This window comes from Gavialis gangeticus, unplaced genomic scaffold, assembly GCF_001723915.1.
Source record: "Gavialis gangeticus isolate Ggan-Ray unplaced genomic scaffold, GavGan_comp1, whole genome shotgun sequence".
In the NCBI taxonomy this organism is placed as follows: domain Eukaryota; kingdom Metazoa; phylum Chordata; order Crocodylia; family Gavialidae; genus Gavialis; species Gavialis gangeticus.
In genome coordinates, this window is record NW_017728997.1 from 181843 (window position 1) to 204933 (window position 23091).

At 43.4% G+C, this 23091-nt stretch overlaps 1 protein-coding gene and 1 long non-coding RNA gene across 2 annotated transcripts in view; one reads left to right on the forward strand and one right to left on the reverse strand.

The window, feature by feature from the left end:
- FGD5 (FYVE, RhoGEF and PH domain containing 5) overlaps window positions 1–18751 on the forward strand; it is a 162219-nt gene extending 143468 nt beyond the window's left edge. The window contains exons 13-20 of the mRNA XM_019504639.1: window positions 333–412; window positions 4925–5024; window positions 6794–6931; window positions 9247–9349; window positions 10751–10881; window positions 13664–13792; window positions 15990–16138; window positions 16916–18751. Coding sequence (XP_019360184.1) covers window positions 333–412; window positions 4925–5024; window positions 6794–6931; window positions 9247–9349; window positions 10751–10881; window positions 13664–13792; window positions 15990–16138; window positions 16916–16952 — 867 coding nt within the window. The 3' untranslated portion in view covers window positions 16953–18751. The remainder of the gene's footprint in view (window positions 1–332; window positions 413–4924; window positions 5025–6793; window positions 6932–9246; window positions 9350–10750; window positions 10882–13663; window positions 13793–15989; window positions 16139–16915) is intronic.
- Window positions 17445–20751, reverse strand: LOC109288913. The gene is made up of 2 exons (XR_002095259.1): window positions 19314–20751; window positions 17445–19271 (listed from the first exon to the last, which is right to left on the reverse strand). It is a non-coding gene; the product is annotated as an uncharacterized LOC109288913 (long non-coding RNA).
- Between the last annotated feature and the right edge of the window lie 2340 nt (window positions 20752–23091).

Genomic DNA, 23091 nt, shown 5'->3' on the forward strand with positions numbered 1-23091 from the left:
TATATATATATATATATAAAATTGCCTATCTTTATCCTGGGCCAAACATAAATTATCTCTCTCTCGCCACATCATTGCAGCATCTATAGTCAAACTAGCAATAATATGGAGAGAAAATCATAACATAGGCATTACTGATATTCCACCCCTTTCACGGCATGGTGAGTTTTGTGTTCTCATTAGCATTGAGAACCCTGCAAATGCTACAGAGGGAAGGCTAACACTCCAGCAGGGGGGGGCTTCATTCATCTCTGTGCATCCAAACTTGTGCCATGCATTCACCATGGTAGCTTGGCTCACCTGCACTTTGTGTACATGTAATTTATTTCCAGGTCAGCCGCCCAGTGACTGAAAAAGCCCAAAATGTCCTGAAGATTGAATACGCCGAACACTGTCTCACTCTGTCAGCAAGGTACTGTCCCTCCCAGCCACAACAGAGGGTATTTATTTTAGCCACATCTCTTGAAAGTCCAACCACAGCCCTGGACTTAATTGGAATCCCATTATTTTTAAACTCCATTTCAGTCCATGCCATTGTGAGAGATAATGACCAAGTGCCTGATTATAAAGAGGGCATTCATTTTAAATACAAGGCTCATAAAATACAACTAATTCAACACTTATAATGAGTAAAAGGCTGGAACTCAGCACTTGAAAACATTTTAAACAGGGAGAGAAGAGTAGAAAATCTATTCTAATAAGCCTACGCCCTCTTCCTTGATCTTTTATAACTTTTTCCATGTCACACTGAGCATACAACTTTGTCTACCACCCTTTTATAACTTCACTTGTCAACTCCCATCATGAGGGTGACCAGAGGGCTAGCAAAAAATAGTAATTAGCCAATTCCACGTAATAGATTTAATAGTATTTAATTGACAGAACAGAAATTAAACTTTACTGAGGATGTAATGGGATCTTTTTGTTTCAAGGAATTTTCTAATGAGTTGAGGCCAACTCAGTAGTGATCACAATCAGGAAGAGTGATCGCTGTCCTGTGATTACATGCTGAGGCAGCAGGAGTTTGCATGTCAATTTCTGAGCAATGAAACAGAGCAGACATTGGGGCTTTAACGAAGAAAGCATCTTGCGAATTCGATGCTAACTGATCAGAAACAATGAGAAAGGTTGCATTTGATTTGCAGGCCATAATTTAATATTAAAATAATGTGGTCTTGCTGACAACTGATCCTGCTGATGAGGTTATCAAAGCTCTGAGCACTAAGGTTCCCATGTCAAGTCTCCACCTACAGCATGGCTGGAAGCAGCAGGTGTCCCCCCACAGCATGCACAACACAACCAATGTCTAAGAGGCTGGGAGGGTGTTTTCTCTGGCACACTTATTCAGATCTAAATCCTCCTCTTTTGAAGAGCATCTGCTGTCTGTGCCCAGTACTCAGAATCCTGCCAAAGCCCTTCCACTGAGTACCTTTTGCAGCCAAATATTCAGAAAAAGTCAGAGATTTTTGGTTATCAGTGCTGAATGCCCATGCAATGCCCAGAAAGGCACCCAATGTCATTCAAAAACAAACGTGTGGGTGCAGTGGTCTGTACTGTGAATCATGAGTGTAGATGAAGCTACTGTGTCAAGACAAAGACTGGTTTGCAGTGTACTAGGTGCACTGCCTTGATTTTCAAATCCTCCATTACTCTCTTTGTGCTGGCATCCAGCTTGTGAGCTCTTTAAAGGCTAAGCCAGTCATCCCAGGAGGACTTGTGTGTATTCAGCCACCCTTAGTGTCAGGGCCTGAAGCTGAGATAGCCCTTTTGATAATAAAGCTAGTTTGAGACTAACCACAGTGAGAAAGACCGAGTGTGAGAAGCCTCCTCCTCCTTGTCTTGCTCATGCTGGAACTAACTATAAATAAAGGCCTTGCTGGCACATCCTGGGCTACAGGGTACGGTAACCCTTGGAGCAGCAGGGAACAGGCAAAGCCCTTAGTTTAATGCTTCTTTATGTGGCTGGCAAAGCCAACCAGCTGCATAAGGGCGAGCACAGTCTGCGCTCCTCAGGGAATGCTCACTCCCCTGCACACTGGGAAATTGTAGGTCTTGTGCCTCTGAAGCACCATGTTTTCCATGGCTCTGTTCCCACTGGGAGGGTAGGAACCCCAGAAAAAGGCAGATGTTGACTGTTCCATTCATACCTTTGCCCTGGTATGAAACAAGAGGAGCAGAAGACTTGGCAAAAGCAGCCAGGACAGAGCACGCAGGAAATGCATTGAAACAATGATTAGTCAAGAGGGCGGGGTCAGAAATGGCAGTGTTAAGTACGTGAAGTTCTTATAACTACCATTAAAGATGACCCATGCAGACAGCTGGGTTCTTCAGATGGCAGGGAGCAGGTGACTGTACTGAGCATGCAGCCATTCTGCTGTCCCTTCACCTGCATTTTAAAACTCTCTCGAGACAGAAAGGAAACCATGTGGTGCCCACATAAAATTGAACTGAGAACGCTGTCCCTCGGTGTGACACTCCCATCAGGTAGATGCAGAGGCAGTCATGATATTGAGATCAGTACCAGAACCCAGTACCAGAGATACCTTAAAATCCATGCAGCACTGGTATTCCCTGCTGCCCAGGAAAGCGTAGTGACAATTCAACCCTATTTCTCGTTAGCGAAACTCAACAGTAAAAGCAAACAAAAGAGCTTCCATCTTGGTGACTGACAGCTTAACACCATGCTAGATCCCAGCAATTTTTGTCAGATGCCTTGCGCGGCAATCCAGGAGTTTGTGGTTTGTATATCAGAGCCTCCAAAACTTCAGCAAAAAAATCCTCTGAGCTCTCACACAATCGGGGAGTGAGTTAATTGGGATGAGGTCAGTGCCAATTGACATAATTCATCTTGCAAGCCAGCAGCCACATGTTTTCCTTGCACTTTCTGCACTATAACAAACTGTGATTATTGCCTAGAGATGTTTAATGGAATGGAGAGTAGGTGAAAAGGGCCAGTTAGAGATTAGGCTTTTTATTGGCAGATCATCCCCAGTGAACCATCCTTGCCAAAATGACTTTACTGCACATCATTAAATCAACCATGCTTTTTTAAAAAAGCCAGGTCTTGATCCTCCAGTGATTTAAATTTGGGGGGCCAAGAGAGAGGTTAAAAGTTATGACGGTGCTACTTCTGTTAACACTTTGGAGCCTGGGGCTGTAGCCTAGTGATGCTTTGTTTAGGTGACAGGCTGGCCAATTCAGGCATCTCGGGTGTTATGTTTCCAGCTCAAACCAGCTGGATTTCTGATAAACACTGGAAGGAGGGGAGGGGAGGGGAGTGAAGTTGGCTTTTCTTAGTGGTAAGGACTGAGCAGTAATGTAGGTCTTGGCAATTAATTGATCTAGTGTCTTATTCCCTTGGCATGCAGATGTTGCACACCTGTATGCAGATACACCTGTCTGGGCCTTCACTGCCCCAGCAGAGCTGTAGTATTTTACAAAGGCTGGTATTTTTCACAGCTGAGGGCTTCCTCTCAGAGCTCATAGGGATTCCAAGCTATGGGTCACTGAACAACTCGTGCTTCCTCCCCCTACCCCCAAGACCACAAGAGATGAATTGTTCTCAGAGGCCTTGTTTGCTGTCCTTCCTGAGCTCAGCCTGAGAAAAATCGCAGCCGAGAAGCAGCTGGCATTAATGCCAACACTAATTTTATGGGGAGTCCTAGTGGGAAGAGCACTTAGCTTTAATGGGAGCACCTGGCATCACTCGTAGAGGACAGCATACGCTGAACCCTTTGGGATTCACACCCAGAGTAACCAGGATTCTGCATCAGGTGAGATGGGCAATACAGCACATCCTCTCTTGAACCCACGTAGAACCACTGACATACTGGTTCTCTGCAAGTGAGTTTGGTGCTCGCTGAACTTATCACAGGTGATTACAGTTGGGAAGCCAGATTGCCAGTGGGTATGCTGCAGGGGTTCCTACAAATGGCCCTTGCCCTGACACAAATTCACTTAAGTCAGGTGGCTACTGGCTACTACTCTTCCCACCCTGGATGGTGCACAATTATGTGTCTCAGCAGGAAAATGAGCAGTGGCAGGCCAGGTAACCAGTGGAATGGGTACTGATTTTTGTATCTGCAAAACAAGAAGCATTAGCTATTCGGCTTTGTTCTGGGAGCTGGCAGACTCTCTGGTCAAGCCCTTGGTGACAAACTGGAGAGCTGGACTGGCAGAAAAATGCACGGGCTACCTGTTTTGTGTGGGGCAATGGTGACATCTAGTGGTCAGTGTGGAGAATCACAGGACAGTAGACTACCTTCTTTAATGTAGACAAAGCCAGTATTTCCTTATCAAAAGACTGCACTAGTATCTTGCCAGGAGGATTGAGGACTGTGGCTTCAGTTCTGCACAGCCAAATTAGATATCCTTCTCTTTATCATAAACTGCAGCCCGCAGATTAGCCAGCATGCAGTGCTCCCATTCATCTAATCAACCAACTTTAGAGATCACAAGCAACAATATACAATGTTTTTACCTTGAGCTGAATGCACTGAGGCCATGCAGAAACTAGCTGGCGCCAGAATGCACTTCTCTTGCTTAATCTGAACGGCCAGTACAGATGCGATATAAGAGACATTTCATTCTGCCATTCCTGGTGTAGAGCTAAATCTCCATAGTTTAAGTCAGAGTTTAATGTCCACAGCATGGTCATAGACCACTCTGGAGAATTTCTGAACTCTAGCTACTCCAAATTCTGTTCATAGCATTTCACATATCCTAAATGTGGTGCCAGTCCCATCAGAAACATCCAAAATCTGGTGTTTTACCTTTTCGTTCTCAGCCAAAGGAGCAATAATTCAACAGAGGAGGGGAAAGCAAAGTGTCCATAGACTGAAACCTTCCCTTTTGATACAGAAATGAATTGATTCCATCACTGCAGCACCTGGCATTGATTGTGTGGTTGTATTTCACTCTACAGCTCATGCTCTGAAAGGGATGAGTGGTATAGCTGCATCAGCAGAAGCCTTCCAGATGACTACAAAGCTCACAATACATCTGCCTTTCACAACAGCATTGAGGTAAGAGCAGGTCCTGGTATTACTCAAGAGGTTGCTGAACTACTTGAACAGATAAAAGCAGGGGGGGAAGTAGTTCCTAATGGAGGAGCATTTTGATTATTTTTATGTAAATCCCCATCCCAGAGCCCAGTTACAAAGGTCCCCACAGTACATTTAATATGCAGCTGGCTGAGACCTCCTCTGGAATCGTAATAATCTGGCAATTCCACTTCATTCTGGGGGCTTCATCTAAATCAAAGGGAGTTTTGCTGGAATAAGAAAACCAGGAGTTAGCTCCTTCTGATGACTGATTTGGATGCTATCCAAAAATATCTATATGCCTGGTAAATGACAATGAGAAAGCAATGCCACTCAGTGTTACTTTGTCATGAAATCACAAAATCATCACTGTTAAAAACCCCACCAAAAAGGGTCTAATTCTAACCTTGCGACTGATGTTTCAGTGCATCTCTGTTGATTTCAGTGGCAATACTCCCAGTTAGAACTGAGTGACTTGTTTTTTCCAGGAAAATAAGCTATTGGCCAGAAATTGCTGTTTCAAACTGACACGAACTATTCACAAATTGACAGGAAACAGTGGCAGTTGAAAAAAAAAAAAAAACTGAAAAGGAATTAGGAAAGCCATTTTTTTTATGACATGCTTCCATTTAAAATAACTGTTTGAGACTAAATTTACCCATGTTTAGTTTATAATTAATTAATGCTTAACAAGAAAAATAATCAAATATCTGTGTGACCTGAAATGAAATATTTGTTTAAAGTTTTCATTTTGACTTTGTCCGTCAACTCAGTAAATTTGATTTGGTCCAGTCAACCAATCAAAGAATCAGTTATTTGCACTCTTCTGCTTTTTATATCTCTTGGTATAAGAGAAACATGAATTAGAACCCAAAGCCTTTTGCAATGACTGACTCCTCTCTTCCTTTTTCCAGCATGGATCTAATTTTCTCATATATATTTCATATATATATGAAAATGATATCATATAATTTTCTTATATCTTGCTTGTATAAAATAAAAGTGAACAGTAAACATGCTCTTAAAATTGGGCAATGAATGCAGATTGCTGATAGAAAGCATGCAACAAACCTGGATCCACTCACATAGGGCTGAATTCAAAGTCAGTTTGTTGCTGTCAGTGGAGATTTGGGTCTAGATCATAGCTTGCATAACAAGCAAAATGAGTCGTCTTCTACATTCTCTCTCCTACCTTTCATAAAACTACCCCCAGTGAACAGTAGAATAATCAACTCAGACTTTCTTCATGGTGAGATAGAGTGAGTATACGGTAATAGATTTTGTTGGGATCAGGAGTTTTTCATTAAGACCTAAAAAGTCATTGGCTCTTCCTGGATACTCAAGATATGAGAAGGCTTTTCATAAGAATATGAGATTGGACCTGGTGCTTTCAGTCATATACGTAGTGGCTCAGATCCTCCCCTGATACAAAGTGGTGTGACATTAATTTATGCCAGCTGTGAGTGTGGCCCTCACTGTTAGCAGTGCACTGTCTCCTTGTTGGCTGCTGCTTCCAAGCCAGAAGTGGTTACATCTCATTGCTGCCATGTCTAAAAATTTTCACAAACCTTTTATGATTCTTCAGGAGGAAAAAGAAAGTCAGGACTGGAATGATGGGAGGGTTATATGTCAAGAATGAGCTGGACTGACTGGCAGAATTTAGGCTGCGGAAGGGAAATACTGGGTCAGCAGCCGGTGCTGGAAAGCTGTGTTAGTAGAACTGTTTGTGTATTTATTTTGTTTGTTTGAAGCTAAGGGAAAGGCTGGGAATACCTTTGGGTGAGAGGCCTCCCACCTTGGTACCTGTATCCCATGTCATGATGTGCATGAACTGCGGCTGTGACTTTACCCTCACTCTGAGACGCCATCACTGCCACGCATGTGGGAAGGTGAGTGTTATGTAAATTCAGCTTCTCACGTGCTCAACAGTATTGAAAATCTCTGGGTCAAATTCTCCTCTGCTACACTGTCAGCAACTGCATCAACTTCAACAGCATTAAATCCTTGCAACAGAGAATAATTTGGCTCCTCACAAATGCTATCAAAACCACTTTGAGCATTCAGATTATTATTAACTCTGGCTGGAACCAAGTTAGAGTCTCGAGTTGCGGATGAATTCCAAAAGACTGGGATTCGACAAGCTCAGAGGGTTGTGAGACATCTCCTGCTGAGGAGAGCTTTCAGACGTGACATGCTGATAGCACTCAGGAGAGCGAAGCAATCAAACCAGCAGTTTTTCAGTCATCACTATTAAAGGCAGTTGCGTTACATAAGCAGTTGTGATACATTTGGAAAGCTCCATATTCTTAGGCCAGCAGATGCACACAGTTTCTAAACTTTTAAACCACTTCACAAGTGAGCAGAACATTTGGTTTCCACAAAAATAACACAGGCATTACCATTTTGGACCAGACCCATGGTTCACCTTTTGTAATATCCTGTCTCTGACAGCTGCTAGTAAGATGCAAAAGACTCTTAATTGATTGTCTTCCCGCACAGATCATTTCCTAACCCCCTGAAGCATTAGCCAAGGAACAAAAGCCTTTTTCAGTGCTTTTGGTCCTTTTATTAATCTTTTCCATTATTGCCGAGACTTGTTATGTACATAACCTCCAACCCTATTTTGAATACTGCTTTGCTCTTGGCATCAGTGATTATCTTTGGATACCAAGTTCCTCAGGTTAGTTATGTCATATGTGAAAAGGCATTTCTTTTTACCCATCTTAGATGTGGCATTTTTCAATTTCACTGAATGTCCCATAATGTCACTTTAGAGCTAGACTTTAAATTCCAGTCCTGCTCCAGACCCAATTCTGGTTCAATGATTTCTGAATTCTACAAACAAAAGCAGTCTTTACCTCTGCCGGCAGAGCGGTTGTATGGATACATCAGCCCACTTCTCCAAATGATTTTATTTAGCACGTTATCAGCCAAACGTGGTAGCAGAGGGATCTACGCGTACTTGGAAATTGGGAAACATACAACCCCCATGAAACTGACCATCAGGAGATAACGCATGGTATGCCTAAAGCCTCCCTGAGTTACAAAGATATAAAATAAGAACAGTTACAGCAAAGTTGGTGGAGTTATCCTTAGGCTGGTTAAGCTGACTGGTTTCCACTACTGCCTCCTCTGCCACAGAGGCCCTTATTGCTAGTATACATTGGTTTAGGATAGTGATTCTCAACCAGGGTGTTGAGGCACACTGAGGCGTATGAGATCTTTTGAAGGGTGCCACAAGGTATGAGAAGATAAGCAGTAGGGGTGTGCAAAACGGGCCATATTCCATTCGGATTCAGCCCGAATTGGGGACAGTGATTTGATTCATTGATTCAGATCACTGTCCCCGATTCGATTCGGCCAAATCCGACTCTGAAGATTTGATGCTGATTTAGAGAATCAGCGATTTGGCCATAGGCATCGCTTTAAATGTTTTTCCTACATACCTGAAGGTACCGGGTGCAGCTTGCGAATGCTGCAAAGCTGGGGGGGAAGGGCGGCACATGCTCAGCAGTGGACCAGAAGTACTTGCGGTCCCCTTCCGGGTCCACTGGGGAGCACACGGGGGGCTCCCCACACCTCCCAGCTTGGCAATTGGCGGCAAGGGGACCCCAGGTGCCCCCCTGACCCGTGAGACACCAGTCACTGAGTGGGGTGAGTGCGGGGTGGGGGGCCAGCACGCTCCCTGGTGGACCCAGAAGGGGACCGGAAGTGCTTCTGGTCCACTTCCAGGTCTGCTGCCAAGCGTGCTGGGGACCCCGCCACGTTCCTGTGGGACGCTCCATCCGCCCCAGCATCCATGAGCCACCTAGTACCTTGAGGTATGTAGAAAAAACGTTTAAAATTGTGCCTGTGTCCGAATCTTCTAATGTCTCTGAAACGATTCAGAGAAGTTAAAGGGTCTCCTGATTCAGTTTGGATTCAGAGATTCGGCCACCAAATTGGGCAAAATCTCCACCAAATTGAATCAGCAAGCAAAGCTTCCCACTGTCCTAATAAGCAGGTAAGTGCAGCTAAGGCTCTTCCGTGTTTGTCTGGTCTCCCACCCTCACTGCAAGGTGGTAAGCATTATAAGTTAGTTTTTGAAATAAGGGGCCCCTCAATTCACAAAATCTAAGGAGGCATGCCTTGAGTCTAAGGAGGTTGAGAATCCCTGGTTATAGGGAATGCATATTTATACATGTATTTGTTCACTCTGGGACAGATTGTATGTCGGAACTGCTCAAGAAACAAGTATGCCCTGAAGTACCTCAAAGATCGGCTAGCAAAAGTCTGTGATGGCTGCTATGCAGAACTGAAGAAGAGAGGTGAGGCTTCTTTGTTCCTTGATGAGTTTGATGATAACGTTACCCACCATTCATGTAACAAGAGACCTAGATTCTGCACACCAAGCTCTGCTTCAATTTGAGAGCTTTTTCTTTCAAGCCTGGCTATGGGATGCATCAAGGGTGATACTAATGCATGGTCCAGGGGAATAGCAAGCTGTGAGGTGGCAGAGAACCTCTTAGTGAGCAGAAGCCTTGAATTTTTCTGTAATCACTTGCTGCAATAGAGTAATAAGCAATAGCACTGTGCCATTTGTAACTGACAGTGGTGATCATCAGTTGCTTTCTTTTTAAGCCATCACTTGGCTGTAATTGACAGTGCACTACTTGCTCCAGTCCAAGTCAGCATTTCCTATTGTTAAGAGCCAAGAGAAAATGCATAGACAACTAAAAAGCTTGTCTACAGAAGGAAATTAATTTGGATTAAGTTTAGTGCAAATTTAAACTAGTTCTTCCCAACTAACTCTTGGCGTGTGAATCAAGGTAACTCAAAATTAGCACTCTTTTCTTAGATGAGTATCTAGGGATTTAATCAGGAACTGCTGTTCTGGAATGATTCTCTGTACAGACAACCCCTTCTAAGCAAATGCCTTTTACCTTAGAGCTCACTAATCAGAAGTGGTCACAATTAAATTTTTCTGTCTTGGATAAAGTGACTCAGATGTCAGCTACTGCTGTAGAATAACCCTGTACTGGTTCTGCTTAATGCAATGAGATGTGTGCTGGCATCACAGCAGCCTGAACTATCTCTGAACCTGTGTCCCTCCAAACTCAGGCTTGTACTAGTTCAGCACCGCGCTCCATTTGGAAGTTCCAGACAATATGCATCGCCACAGGTGTCTCTGAAGGATATTAACTCAGATGATGGCACAGAATACAGACCCTGTTGAAGGGCTAATGGAGCATGTCTTAGAGACAAAATAACCATCTTCTGTATTCCTGGGGGAAAGGCTTCTGTAGAAAGAACATCCCAATAATGAATGTGCTTACTCTGCCATGGATGTGTCCTAGGAAGCAATCAACGTAAATAAAATGGAGATGGCAGAGAAGCAGGGTCAGTGCTGATGAAGAGTCATTAAGTGTTAAAGCACAATACAACACTTTTTCCTTATGTCATCTTTCATGCAAGACGTATTCCAGTGTTTGTAGCATGCAGACTATTAGCCTGGAGTGCTATGAAGTCCACTGAGCATCAATTCTGCTAATGAGACTTACAGGGAAGTTTAACAGAGTAGCTAAAGGAAAATTAGCCAGATTTGGCTTGGCATTTTCTTGTTCCTGGCTGCATTAACCTGAAGTGGTGTTTCCCATCCCAGGCTACACATGACTATATGCACCAGTTAACCCATTCTTTTCCCTTCTCCAATTCTCCTGATATTACAGAACGGCCACTAAGTGTGATCTTCCCTCCGACTTCATCCAGGTGTTCGGGCAGTGCCTTCTCCTCCGTCTTCCACAATATTCACTACTCTTCCTTCAAGAAGCAAAAGAAAATTCCTTCAGCTCTTATGGAGGTAGGACCAAGGCCTGCCTGAGAAAAGGCAAGGAAACTAGCTCTAGCAAACAGTAGAATCCAATGTCAGTGTTTATCATTTGTTCTACTATGCAGCCCGGATACGCCTGTTTCCTAAGTCACCTGTACCATGAGATTACTTTTTCCTTGGTGTAGTAAAGTTGAAATACTGAACAATCTGATGCTATCACTAGCTTCTGCTGTCCATTGAGATCAAACTGACTGGATACATACACTTCATTTCCTCCAAATGGTCTAAGTTCTATTTTGAAAGATATGTGTGGTTCTAAAGCCTTTTAAAGGACTTATTTCAAGCTCAGGGTAGTGGATGGTACAGGGGTGATGGGTTACAGAGACTGTTAATTAGTATACAGCAAGTGGATGTTGACAAAAGAAAGACAGAAAGAAACTGATTTCCTATAGCTGCTGTGGCCCCTGTTATTTGCAGCAGCCTTATTCCAGTCCTTGTTTTTCAGATGGCACTGCTGATTTCTATGATAAGACCATTATTCACTGTGCACTAGGGAAAGACTCTATCCCTGGAAAGCAATTAGTGGATGCAACGGTTTTAATTAATTGTGTTTCTCAGAGCTCATCTCAGCCTACTGAAAATTAACAAGTGAAATGGAAAAACTCCCATCTACTTCAGTGGGGCCAAGATTTTTCCCAATGTGTTTGTATTACTTTCCTTCCTGGAACTAAGCATTAGATTCAAAACCTGGTAGTACTGATATTATTTGGACTATCTATGCTGTGTTTTACATCAAAGGATGCAAATGATCCCTAGATTCTCAAAGTCAATGGATATCTAATATTGACTTAAATGAGCCCAATCCAGATCTTTTACTGAGCTTGTTGTAATTATCTTCTAGCACAGAGGGAAAGGAGGTCATGGAAACCAAAACATGAGAGCTGCTTAACATTTACGTATGTGCTGACATTTGCATACGAGTTGAGAGGCATTTGATAAACATTGTACAACGTTTTCTGTTCAACTAGCATGTCCATGAGGAGTAAAAGAAATCAGAGACAAGATTTCAGCTTTAATTTAGAAGAGGTTGTGGTTATTGCCTTTTAACCACATGGGGGCAGCACATGTTTATTAATGTGAAGTGTCCTATCACAGCCTTCATCTCAAAGCCATACCTAAGGTCCTTACACATGCTCCAGAATATTTCGCACACCTTTTCTATTGCAAAACGTTACAGATACAATTCACTCCCCTTGTGTCTCTGCTACTAAAGATTGCTTTTAAACCGCTTGTCAGCTGACTCTATTTCTGAGTATCAGCCCTGCTCATTATTGTAATTAATTAATGCATGCTGCATTTTTATTTTGCCTTCCAGCCAAAGATCTTTACAAGTATTCATGAATCAAGCCTAAAAAAAAAATCACACCCTCCTTGTGGAGTGAGGAATTATTCTCCTTTCACCAATGATTATCATTTTACAAAATGAAACTCGGCCACAGAGATGTAATTGACCCAAATGGACGCAACAAATCCCTTGTAAAGGCAGGAACAGAACCCCAAGCTTAACTGCCTAAGTCACACCACTGTCCTGTAACGCGTGCCTTAGGATAGGTGTGTTGAAAAAGGATAGGTTACAGGGGTGGGCTAACAGGAACAGGATGCGTTTTAATACAGACAAGTGCAGGGTGCTGCACTTGGGCAGTAGGAACCGGCAGCACACTTACACAATGGGGAACTCCCTACTCGAGAGCACGGAGGCAGAAAGAGATCTTGGAGTCATTATTGACTCCAAGATGAACATGGGCCGACAATGCGAGGTCATGGTTGGCAGGGCTAACCGGACCTTGTCGTGCATCCACAGGTGCATCTCGAGTAGAGCCAAGGAGGTGATCCTCCCCCTCTACGCGACGCTGGTCAGGCCACAGCTGGAGTATTGTGTCCAGTTCTGTGCGCCCCATTTCAAGAGGGATGTGGACAACATGGAGAGGGTCCAGAGGAGGGCCACCCGCATGATCCGGGGACAACAGGGCAGACCCTACAGTGAGAGACTGCGGGACCTGAACCTATTCAGCCTCCACAAGAGAAGGCTGAGGGGGGACCTGGTGACCGTCTATAGACTCACTAGGGGGGACCAGAAGGGTTTGGGGGAGACGCTGTTTCCCCTAGCGCCCGCTGGCATAACAAGGAGTAATGGGCACAAGTTGATGGAGAGGAGGTATAGATTGGACATCCACAAAAACTACTTCACAGTCAGGGCGGCTAGGAGCTGGAACCAACTTCCAAGGGAAGTGGTGCTGGCCCCTACCCTGGGGGTCTTTAAGAAGAGGCTGGATGCCTACCTGGCTGGACTCATTTGAGTCCCGTTTTTGTTTTGGGGTTTTGTTGTTCTCCCGCCCTGGCGGGGGGTCGGGCTAGAAGATCTACTAGGTCCCTTCCGACCCTTAATCTATGAATCTATGACCAATTCAGTTCCCCAACTGCACCAGGCTACATTTTTGGCCTAAGTGACTCTGCTTCCAGAATAACTCCATTGGCTTCATCAGCATCGATGAGAACAGAACTTGACTACGAAAAATCTTCCAATTCTCTTATGTGTAAGAGTAGCACTATACTTGTATTTTCTGCTTAGATTTATACTGTCTTGGGTCTTTTTTTCTTTTTTCTTTTTTTAATTCTCGGTGTTCTTGCAGACACAGGCAACTATATGTTCCTTTAAAATAACATACTCCATTTTAGCACGCTAGCCTCTTTAGAGGGAAAAATTTCTGTTGTAATGAAATCTGATTTCTCCACTGTTTCCTTGGCTCTTCAGGTAGCAGCTTCAGGAGAAGGATCAACCATCAGTGGCTATCTCAGCAGGTGTAAGAGAGGCAAACGACATTGGAAAAAGTTGTGGTTTGTCATCAAAGGCAAAGTCCTCTACACATATACAGCAAATGAGGTACTGTCTGTCATGACTTAGCAACCCAACTGGGGAATTTTGTCATGTTCCTTTCTCACTTGTGCACAACAGATTTCATCAGAGGAGCATACCTGTCACTTTTGATCTAGCCTTTCCCAATTAGTTTAGGAACCACACGAGCTCTGGAGCTGCCGGAGCCACAACAAAGTATACGCTTCTGTGTGAACTGTGACACACACTCCAAGTACAAGGAAATTAGATGTAGATATACAGCAAATTGCCAGTATATTGACACTGGCATATGACCTTAGAGCTTCTTTATAAAATTCAGCATACTCTATATATGAAGAAAAGTGGATTAGGAGCTATATAGTCTGGGCATCTCTCTCAGTTACAGAAAGCAGGTTTATTCTGGCAAGAATTTCTTGCAGTCAAAACAGTCTTGGAAAAACCTTTCAGTCTTGCTACAGTGCACTGTATATGGTATGAGATGGAACCTGAGAACTGCTGGATTGTTATTTATATAGCTTTTTTTCCCTGAAGAGGGAAAAACCAAGCTTTCTCCAGTCAAGGGTTAAGACAATTCTCCAGAACCTAGAAAAACATCCCAGTTCTCTCGAAGTAGATAGGGTAGATAGTGTACGCCTATAGCATACATAGTAAGTGCGCAGCTGTCAGAGAATACAAGGGCAAGCATGCCATCGTGCTTCTCACTGTTAAAGGCAGTGGCCAGCTCCGAGCTGCAGTGTGGAGCTGACCAGCATTTCCTCCCTAGACTATTGTGGTGATTAGACTTACCCCAGTGGAAGGTGTTTTATTAGGCAGGGTGCTTTTTTACTTTGCTGGAAGCTTTTGTCACTTCCTAGCTCCTTTGTCATATTTTGATTTTTACTTCTTTGAGTAGCTGTAGTACCCTGGGTAGCCATGAAATTTTATAAGATACAAGGGGTGGTTATGATTGTTAATAGTCATTCATAACTGAGACAGCAGCATTTACTGAACGAGGCAGAGCTCAGACTATAACCTATGAAAATGGCACTTAAACTTTTCAAATGTTTTGAAAATATCAAGTACTTAAACTTTTAATCACATAAATGAAGTAGAGAGATATAGTGATGCATAAAAAAAGTGGCATAATTGACCACCACTGCAAACCAAATTACTGGGTGACTAAGGGCTGGTTCTATCCAATCAGCCATCTAGGACACCAGTATCTTAAGCCTGATTTTTAGAGGTATGTTGAACAGAGCAGCTCCTATTGAGCTTCCAGTTCCACTGAAACTGTGGGTGCTCAGCACTACTGAAAATGAAGCTCTTAAAACCAAGTTCAATCCCCTCCTTCCCCATGGGGTGGACACTTCTGCTTACCTGAATAGTTATTTCTACTGTCACAGTGATAGACTAAAATCTGAAAGAACAGTGGATGCCTGACTAGCATTTATGCTCCCAGCATTAGCTATATCTTTAAAAAAAAGAGAGAGAAGAGAATCTCAAAAAGACGGGGAAAAAAACCATTACCTTAATAGAGGTAGAGCCACCAAAATTGCAGCCATCAGTAATAGTTAAACTACAATTCAATTAAGGCTTTATTGCTGTCTTTCTTTTACTTCTATAGTGCAAGCAGAATTCATGGATGTTTCCTGGGAGTAAATTAACAGTGTTGCATTACCAGCTCATAAATTTTAAAGCAGTGCTTTTGAAAGCAATCATGCTGTGAAAGACTGAAGGAAATTCTGTAAAAAGGCTGCTGAGATTGTGCAGGGGAGGGACTAGGTGCCACTATTCAATGTTGGCACCCTCCTTAGCCTCGGTAATATCAGACCTTCTCTTTGACCTATAGTTTGGTGATCTCAGTCTGGTTCCTAGACACCCACCTCACGCAGGCCACTCACATCTGCTACTAAGCTGGAACCCTTGTTGGTTGTCTAAAGTGGATTGTGTGAAGTGGTCATGGAGAAGTTCAACCCTAAAGGTGGAAGCTTCAAGTTCAAGTTTGAGATGCTGGCAAGGCAATGTGCGAGGAAACCTTACACCGCAGCAGTCAATGCTTCTTGAAATCCACACACTCCTTCTTACCACTGCGGTAGCAGCTAAGGACTCCATAAGGATTGAGGCCCTGTTGTGATAGGCTTTGTAGGCACACATGCTGAAAAGATATACCCAGCTCCAAAGAGCCTGCAGCCCTGTTGGAAATGCTCCTTCTAAAGTCTTATTACCCCTTCTGAATTGATTTTAGGATAAAGTCGCTACAGAGAGTTTGCCTTTGCTGGGTTTCACAATTGCCCCAGAAAAGGAGGAAGGAAGTACGGATGCAGTTTTCCATCTTTACCACAAGCAAACCTTGTTTTATAGCTTCCGAGCAGAGGATTACAATTCAGCACAGAGGTACTGGGTGGGGAATTGCACATTACGTACTAACCAATGAACGGGGTCAAAAGTGCAAGCAGCACACTTCATTCCCCTAACATACTTCTTCCCCACTTCCTTTCCTTCTGAAGGCAACCCAATTAAAAGATAGAATAGAAACAGGTTCATTTATGCTAATTACAGCCAATTAAATGCAATTGACCTGGCTGACATTAAAGCACCAGGCAGAACTCAGTCCATCATCTCAGCAACAGATTTTCTACAGCTGCCACTAAGGAAGTTATGCCCCACACCAAGAAATCTATCAGATGCAATTGTAAAACGGACTGCTCATATGAATCCAGTGTATCTGCCGTTTAATTTGCTCTTTAATGAACAATTTCTAGATTTAACATGCTTTATTGTTACTAGTACTGCATAATTAAAGTAACTGTAAAATTAATGATGAGTGCTAGAACCTAAAATATATAGCCTTTCATTTTTCTGCATGTTTAAAATATCCCTTTCCTCCACATACCTCCTTAATTTCATCTCTCCCTCTTCACCCATCCAGCACATGTGATTTCCTCGAGTTTATACAGGAAATCAGTAGCAAAGTCGAGGACAGAACCCAGATGTCCTGGCTCCCAGGACCCTTACTCTAACTCCATGCCTTTATTTCCTCTTCAGGACTATAATGGGGAAACAGGAGAACAGAACAGAACACTCTTCTCTGAGCCCAGTGTTTTAAATAAATGTGTTTGCTAGATCCACAACATTAAATCTGCTCCCCCCTTCCTTTCTTTTCTTTTTCAGGTGGATTGAAGCCATGGAAGAAGCAACCATATTATAGCAGCAGTCATTCAATGGACTTGGAATAAATTCTCAGATTTCTATACATTCCCAGAGGTCACTTCCTAATTTCAAGAAGCTGCACAGTGTATTTCAAACCACCTGGCTATGGACTATACACTGGATATGGACTGTTTCCAAAATTGCTCTTTTTTGCTTCCTTCCTCTTAACTCCATATTTTTTTGCAAGTGGAAACTTTAAATAGGGAATATTTATGGTCCTCCTCTTTATGTCTGTGCAAGTTCAGCCTGCACTGTAACTCGCTCCTAGTCCCACAATCAACTAAGTTTTAACAACAAAACAAGAAACACAACTGATAAACATTTTTTTCTAAACAATTCACATGGAAGTACAGGTTAGCAGTTAAGCTGTACTTACTCTAGGCTATCACCATCTTTCATTGTGTTGGTTTTGGTGTCTAAGTGAAATAAACAATGTAGTGAACAACAGATACTCATTTAAAGCACTTTATTGTTTTTATTGAAATACAGCTTCATTCCCCTCCCCCCCCCCGGCATGTTCTGTGGACTGATTTACCACTAGTCCATTAACAGTTGCCAGCATCAAATTGTTCCCTGTCTATGTTAAATTACTTCCACACAACATGAATGAAAAAAGAAAGCAAACAAAAAAACAAAAGACCTGCAAAGCATTATGATCTACTAGTACCCTATGGCTAGCACGCATGGTAATTACTTATATCAATTTATAATTTTATGCAAGTTGCTGTATAATTTATTAAAAGGAATTTCATGCCATACCACTACAGAACACTAAAGAACACTACAGGAGTTTGCAAACCCAAATGAGGAACATCATTTTCCATAAAGACTGCATAAATTAAAATCTCATTGAGGTTTTATTTTACTGTACATCTTGAGACAGTTTATATTTGATACTGGTCTATTTAATTAGCTGTAGAGTTTTTAAATAATCTGATAGAATCTTTATTTTTAAGACTACAGTTGTTACTGCCGTCTTGGTTATGACAAATGCCATCAAAATTTAATTCATGGTACCAGCATAAATTTAAGAGCCACTGGCTGGCCGTAAAGTATTGAACACGATCTGTCCAAATTCTTTAGCACTCCTGTGGCAAAAACTGCAACTTAGATCACACTTCTGTTGCATCTCAGACTTAGGGGCCAGATCCTCAGCCACCATGTATCAGTACAACTTCAATAGGACTATGCTGATTGATACTACCTGAGCATTTAGCCCGCTCAGTTCCTGTTATAAGGGGTGGAGAAACATTATAATTATTGCAAAGAAAAGATCTAGGTATCTTAAATATAATACTTGACTGAGGAACAGAATGGCATTTATGACTCAATTATACCTTTTTACAAAATACCAGGTCCAAGAAGTTACTCATGCTAAAATACATTTTCAGGGAAACATATTCTTATTACTTTTTTCTTTCTTTCAATAATTTACATCAAAGCCTGAGCTTCTGGTTCAAATGTTGACTAGTTAGAAATGTCCATATTTTAAAGGTTTACAAAATGTATTCAAGAGAAATACTTCTATTTATCATCCAAAATAAAACATGTAAAAAAAATATGGATCTCATCTAACATTAAATAAAAATACAGTTGTGCTCTTTCACGGATATATTTGAGTCCCCAATAGTTTCGTAAAGCACAGACAGTCATATGCAAAAAGGAATTAATTATTAAAAAATAAAGCTTATATTGTTATCTTAAAATGGGCAAATGCCAATGTTAACGCTGTACAGTATGTTTCATGTTAAAACTATGGCCTAGCTTCCATTAGACTGTAAATGTTTCTTACTCCTTTAAAAAAAAAAATCATTTGTTGGATTTGCACTGACTGACAAAAATAAAGAATGTTAAATGAAAAGTGTAATAGATTTAAAATCACTAACCAAGGTTTCAAGCAAAACAAAAACTGCACTACGGACAAACAACAGTATTATGAAGATTTAGGTGCTGACGTTTAGTGACTGTTGTTTTTCAATGATGGGCAGGAAATGAATACATGAAAATATTTTGTTGTAAAAAGTAAATCCAGTGCTATTAAAATTTCTTGTTTTAAGTAATGTGGAAAAATAAAAAAGCAAAATACAACTAATTCCACAGGCTTTTCTTCCCTCCCTCTCTCCCCCCTTTACATTGTTTCTGTCTTATTTCCATTATGGAATGAAAAACACTGCTTTTGTTGGTATAAACCTGTAGTTACAGTATAAATCCCTAAGAGCGAGGCTCTCCAATACCCCAAATTTTATGGAACAAATAGGAAGGATGGTGCAATAGTAACTTTGTTTCCCTTGAACTCTGGGGATTTACATTCAACTCCCTGCTCTGCCATACTTGCTGCACGACCTTGCGCAGCCCACACACTCTGTGCCTCAATTTCCCATCTGTACAGGGGGCAACCTGCAAAGGACAAGTGCTCACCCAGTCAAAAATTTAAGGACCTATCTAGCAAAGCAGAGTACACTCAAAATTGTGCTCTAAACACCAGCCACTTGGTCAGTGACTCAGTTCCAGACTGATCTGATCTGTGTTATTCCAGTGATTTGGCCAAATGTTGTTTGCTTTGCTGAAAGGTATTAAGATGATTACTTTGATTCCCAACAGCATTTAATCTTTTTATCTACATCCTATAGTACATGGTCATGACTTAGAACATTTGTAAACAGTCCTCATGACCTGAAGACTTGTGTAGTTTTTTTTAGGTAAAACTACATAAGTCAGATGGAGTCCAGCTCAGTATTATTAACTGGTTGCCTCTTCCTCCTTGGTCTGTCACTTTTTTCCATACATAAACCTGCATACCTTATAAACTCCATTGTTTAGATTACTGGGAGTCTCCACAATGAGGATGTATACTATGCCATTTCAAAAAAACAATCCAATTAGAATTTCATAATCAGCATCATACTTATGGACATGGACCGTATTTTAATTGCTTTAGTCAGGCCGCACTTTATTCCAGCAAGTCATTCCACAGACTACTGTAAAGGAGCCCAAATGAAGAAAATGACAGCCCTGAAAGTATTTCTAGAAGGCCACTATTACGATTAGAAAAAAAGAAAAAGAAGAAAGACTGCCTTAAGCCAGCTTTGCAAACTGTGCTGGAAAACCACTTTGTGCCTGGAACAAGTACAATGGCTTTGGGAGCTCTCCACATCACTTGGGTCACCAGTGTTCCTGATCTGGCTCTATCCCACCTTTATACTGGGGTTATGGCAGTGGAGGAGTCCTACAAACCCATGCAGAATGACTTTATGCACTGCAGAAAGCTCCCATTACAGCCTGCCCCTTTACTCTTCCCTTTCACAGGACACAGCTTGTGTACAGGAGACAAAACCCTGCCCAATGAACTTGAATGCTCCTGACTATGAATAGCAGAAAGGACCCACTGCACACAGCTAATCTAGGACACCAAGTTCTTAAAGTAAATGTCCCCCCTTTTAGCTCCCTTTCAAGTTGGCAACAAAAGGCCTTTGGAAGTTAGACAGACTACTGGAACTTGTTTCACTTGTCACCCAGTCCTGGCGAAAACAAAGGGTCTACATTCAAGGGAGTGCCTATGGATACTTTAAATGCCAATGTTTTAAGCACTTTTATAAGGGCAGCTATGTAATACATGCAACTGGACTACTTGCATGAATGACGTTATTCTCAGTCTTGTTCCAAGTTCAAGTCCTCAAATCTTAGCAGCTCATAAGAAGCAACTAGAATTGCTATTCCCAAAATGACTCAAAGGGCGTGTCCAGACAAGCGTGCACATGCCTCTTGCCCTGTCTCAAACGCCTTTGAGGTGGAGCAAGAGGCACGTGTGGGAACAAAAAAAATGTTCCCCATGCTGCAAGTTTGCAGTGGGGGGAGAAAATTAGACTCCTGGCCAGGGGTCTAAAACCACTCTGCAAAAGAGCGGAGTAAGGCACAGTCCCAGACCATGCCGTGGAGTCAGTCCTCCAAAGGAGATGCTTTGGTGTCAGCCAGAGCATCTCTTTGGTTCTCCTGCTGCCTCCGGCCCCGGTGGTGTCCATAGGAGCGAGGAGATTGCATGAGTGTGGGTGGGTGAGGGGCAGCAGGCGGATGTGGAGGCGTTCGGGGAGTGGCAGGGGGATGTCTCCAGGGCTGTGGGGGTGAGGACCCAGCCCAGCCCTGTGCGGCTCACTAGTCTGGCTTTGCGCCGGAGCAGGTCACAGGGCTCTGGGCAGTGCACAGGACCCGTGCCTCCTGGAGCTGAGACCCGCTCCGGTGCAAAGCCAGACTAGCGAGCCATATGGGGCTGGCCCAGGTCCCACTGCATGCCACCACCCCACAGGCACAGCAGGGCAGAGGCGGGACGTGGCATGTGGGGACCACATGCCACATCCAACTAAGTCCTGCAGTCCTTGGGGCCCCTCTGCTGCCTGGCCGGGCCGTTCTCATAGTGGCAGGACGTGGTGCAGTGCAGCACGCAGTCCCTGCATGCCGCACCAGGTCCTGCCACCATGACCCGGCCTGGGCAGGCGGCAGAGAGGCCTCAGAACCAGCAGGACCTGGCTGGGCCCGGCTCGGCCCATGGTCCCCACTTGCCGCGCCAGGTCCTGCTGCCATGGCTCAGAGAGCCCCAGTCCTGCTGTAAATTATGGGCTGTGGCCCTCCAGAGTGCCTGGGCCCTTGGGCAGTCGGGCCGTGGCCCTCCAGCATGCCTGGGACGGGTGGGGGCTGTGGCCCTCCAGGGAGAGCTGGGACCCTGGGTGGGTGGGGGTAGTGGCCCTCCAGCAAGCCTGGGACCATGGGCATGGCCCTCCAACATGCCTGGGACCATGGGCAGGGGGGCCTGTGACCCTGTGGGGGATAGGGGCTGTGGCAGGGGCTGCACCCTATAGGGGACCCACCCCTCCTGAGCAAGCCCCCCACAAGGTCCCCCATGCCCACAGTCCCCCCAGCAATCACCCCACATCTACCCACATCCCTCCACACACACCCACCTGCCTTCCCCCACACCCCTTCCCACTCCCTTCCTGCAAACACCACATCCCCCCAGCACACACCCTCCATGTGTAAAGAAAATGAAAAGCACACAGCAACACATATAGGTATTTAGAATTTATTTTATCATGATGATAGAGACACTGGTAGGCTTCCACTCTGCTTTAACATTGTAAATATGCCAATAAAGCATTGTCCAACTGATTGCCGTCTCTCTCAATATATGGCACAAGGGATACTGTCCCCAGGTACCAAGTGGCCGGGCCCCAGAAGCTCTTGAGAGCAAATAGCCCTGAGCTGCTTGCTAGGGCAGCTTTTTGTACAGATGGGGCCAGGACAAGGCAGCTTTTTATACTGCTGGGGACAGCACAGGTGCTGGCCCCAGGCTCTAGCTCCCCCTGGCTGCAGATCCAGGAGGAGCCAGGCAGGGTTATTTTGCCCCAAGTGGCACAATTTTCTCCACAACAAAGTGCATGTCCAGGCACGTGCGCCAAGGCAAAAAGCCCTGGTTCAAATTTGCACTGCACTTGCAGCATCTCAAATAGAAGCATGTGCTTGCATGTGTGGACACGCCCAAAGAGTCTTAAGAATTTTTTATATTTGACAGTTTATTTTAGTCAGTCAACTGTTTTACAAGAGATTTTTGGCAAATTATATTGCAGACATCAAGCATCTTTTCATCCTGCGTGCAGTTACAGATGAACAGATTTTATGAGCTGAATCTCATTTGTAAGCAGTGAACGTCTGACAGAAGATTGCTGGTTCTCAGATACAACTATTTTGATGTCTTTATTCTGAAGTGAAAGCCAAGCCAAAGTTAATGCTACCCATCACAGAACACATGACAAAAATATTACTCTATATTATGTTAGGCACCAAGACTCACAGATTAGTATGAGGTGTTCTTCAATGAACAGTGTGTGGCATGTACGGCCCAACTTTTTATGGGAAAACAAAATTATATGAAAGACAAAGAATTTGAATTACACAGATTTTTGACAAAAAGGTTTCTAAGGTCCCTTCCCAAGAGACCTGAACTGACCAATGATGTCTCATGAAAACAATCAAAAGGTACGTGTCATTCCAATACAGAATGAAAGCTTCCAAACTCTCCAAGTGACCTTAAAGTGCTCTCTCCTCTCGAGGCAGCTCTACTTCTAGCATTCTAAGCCATGCAACTTAGG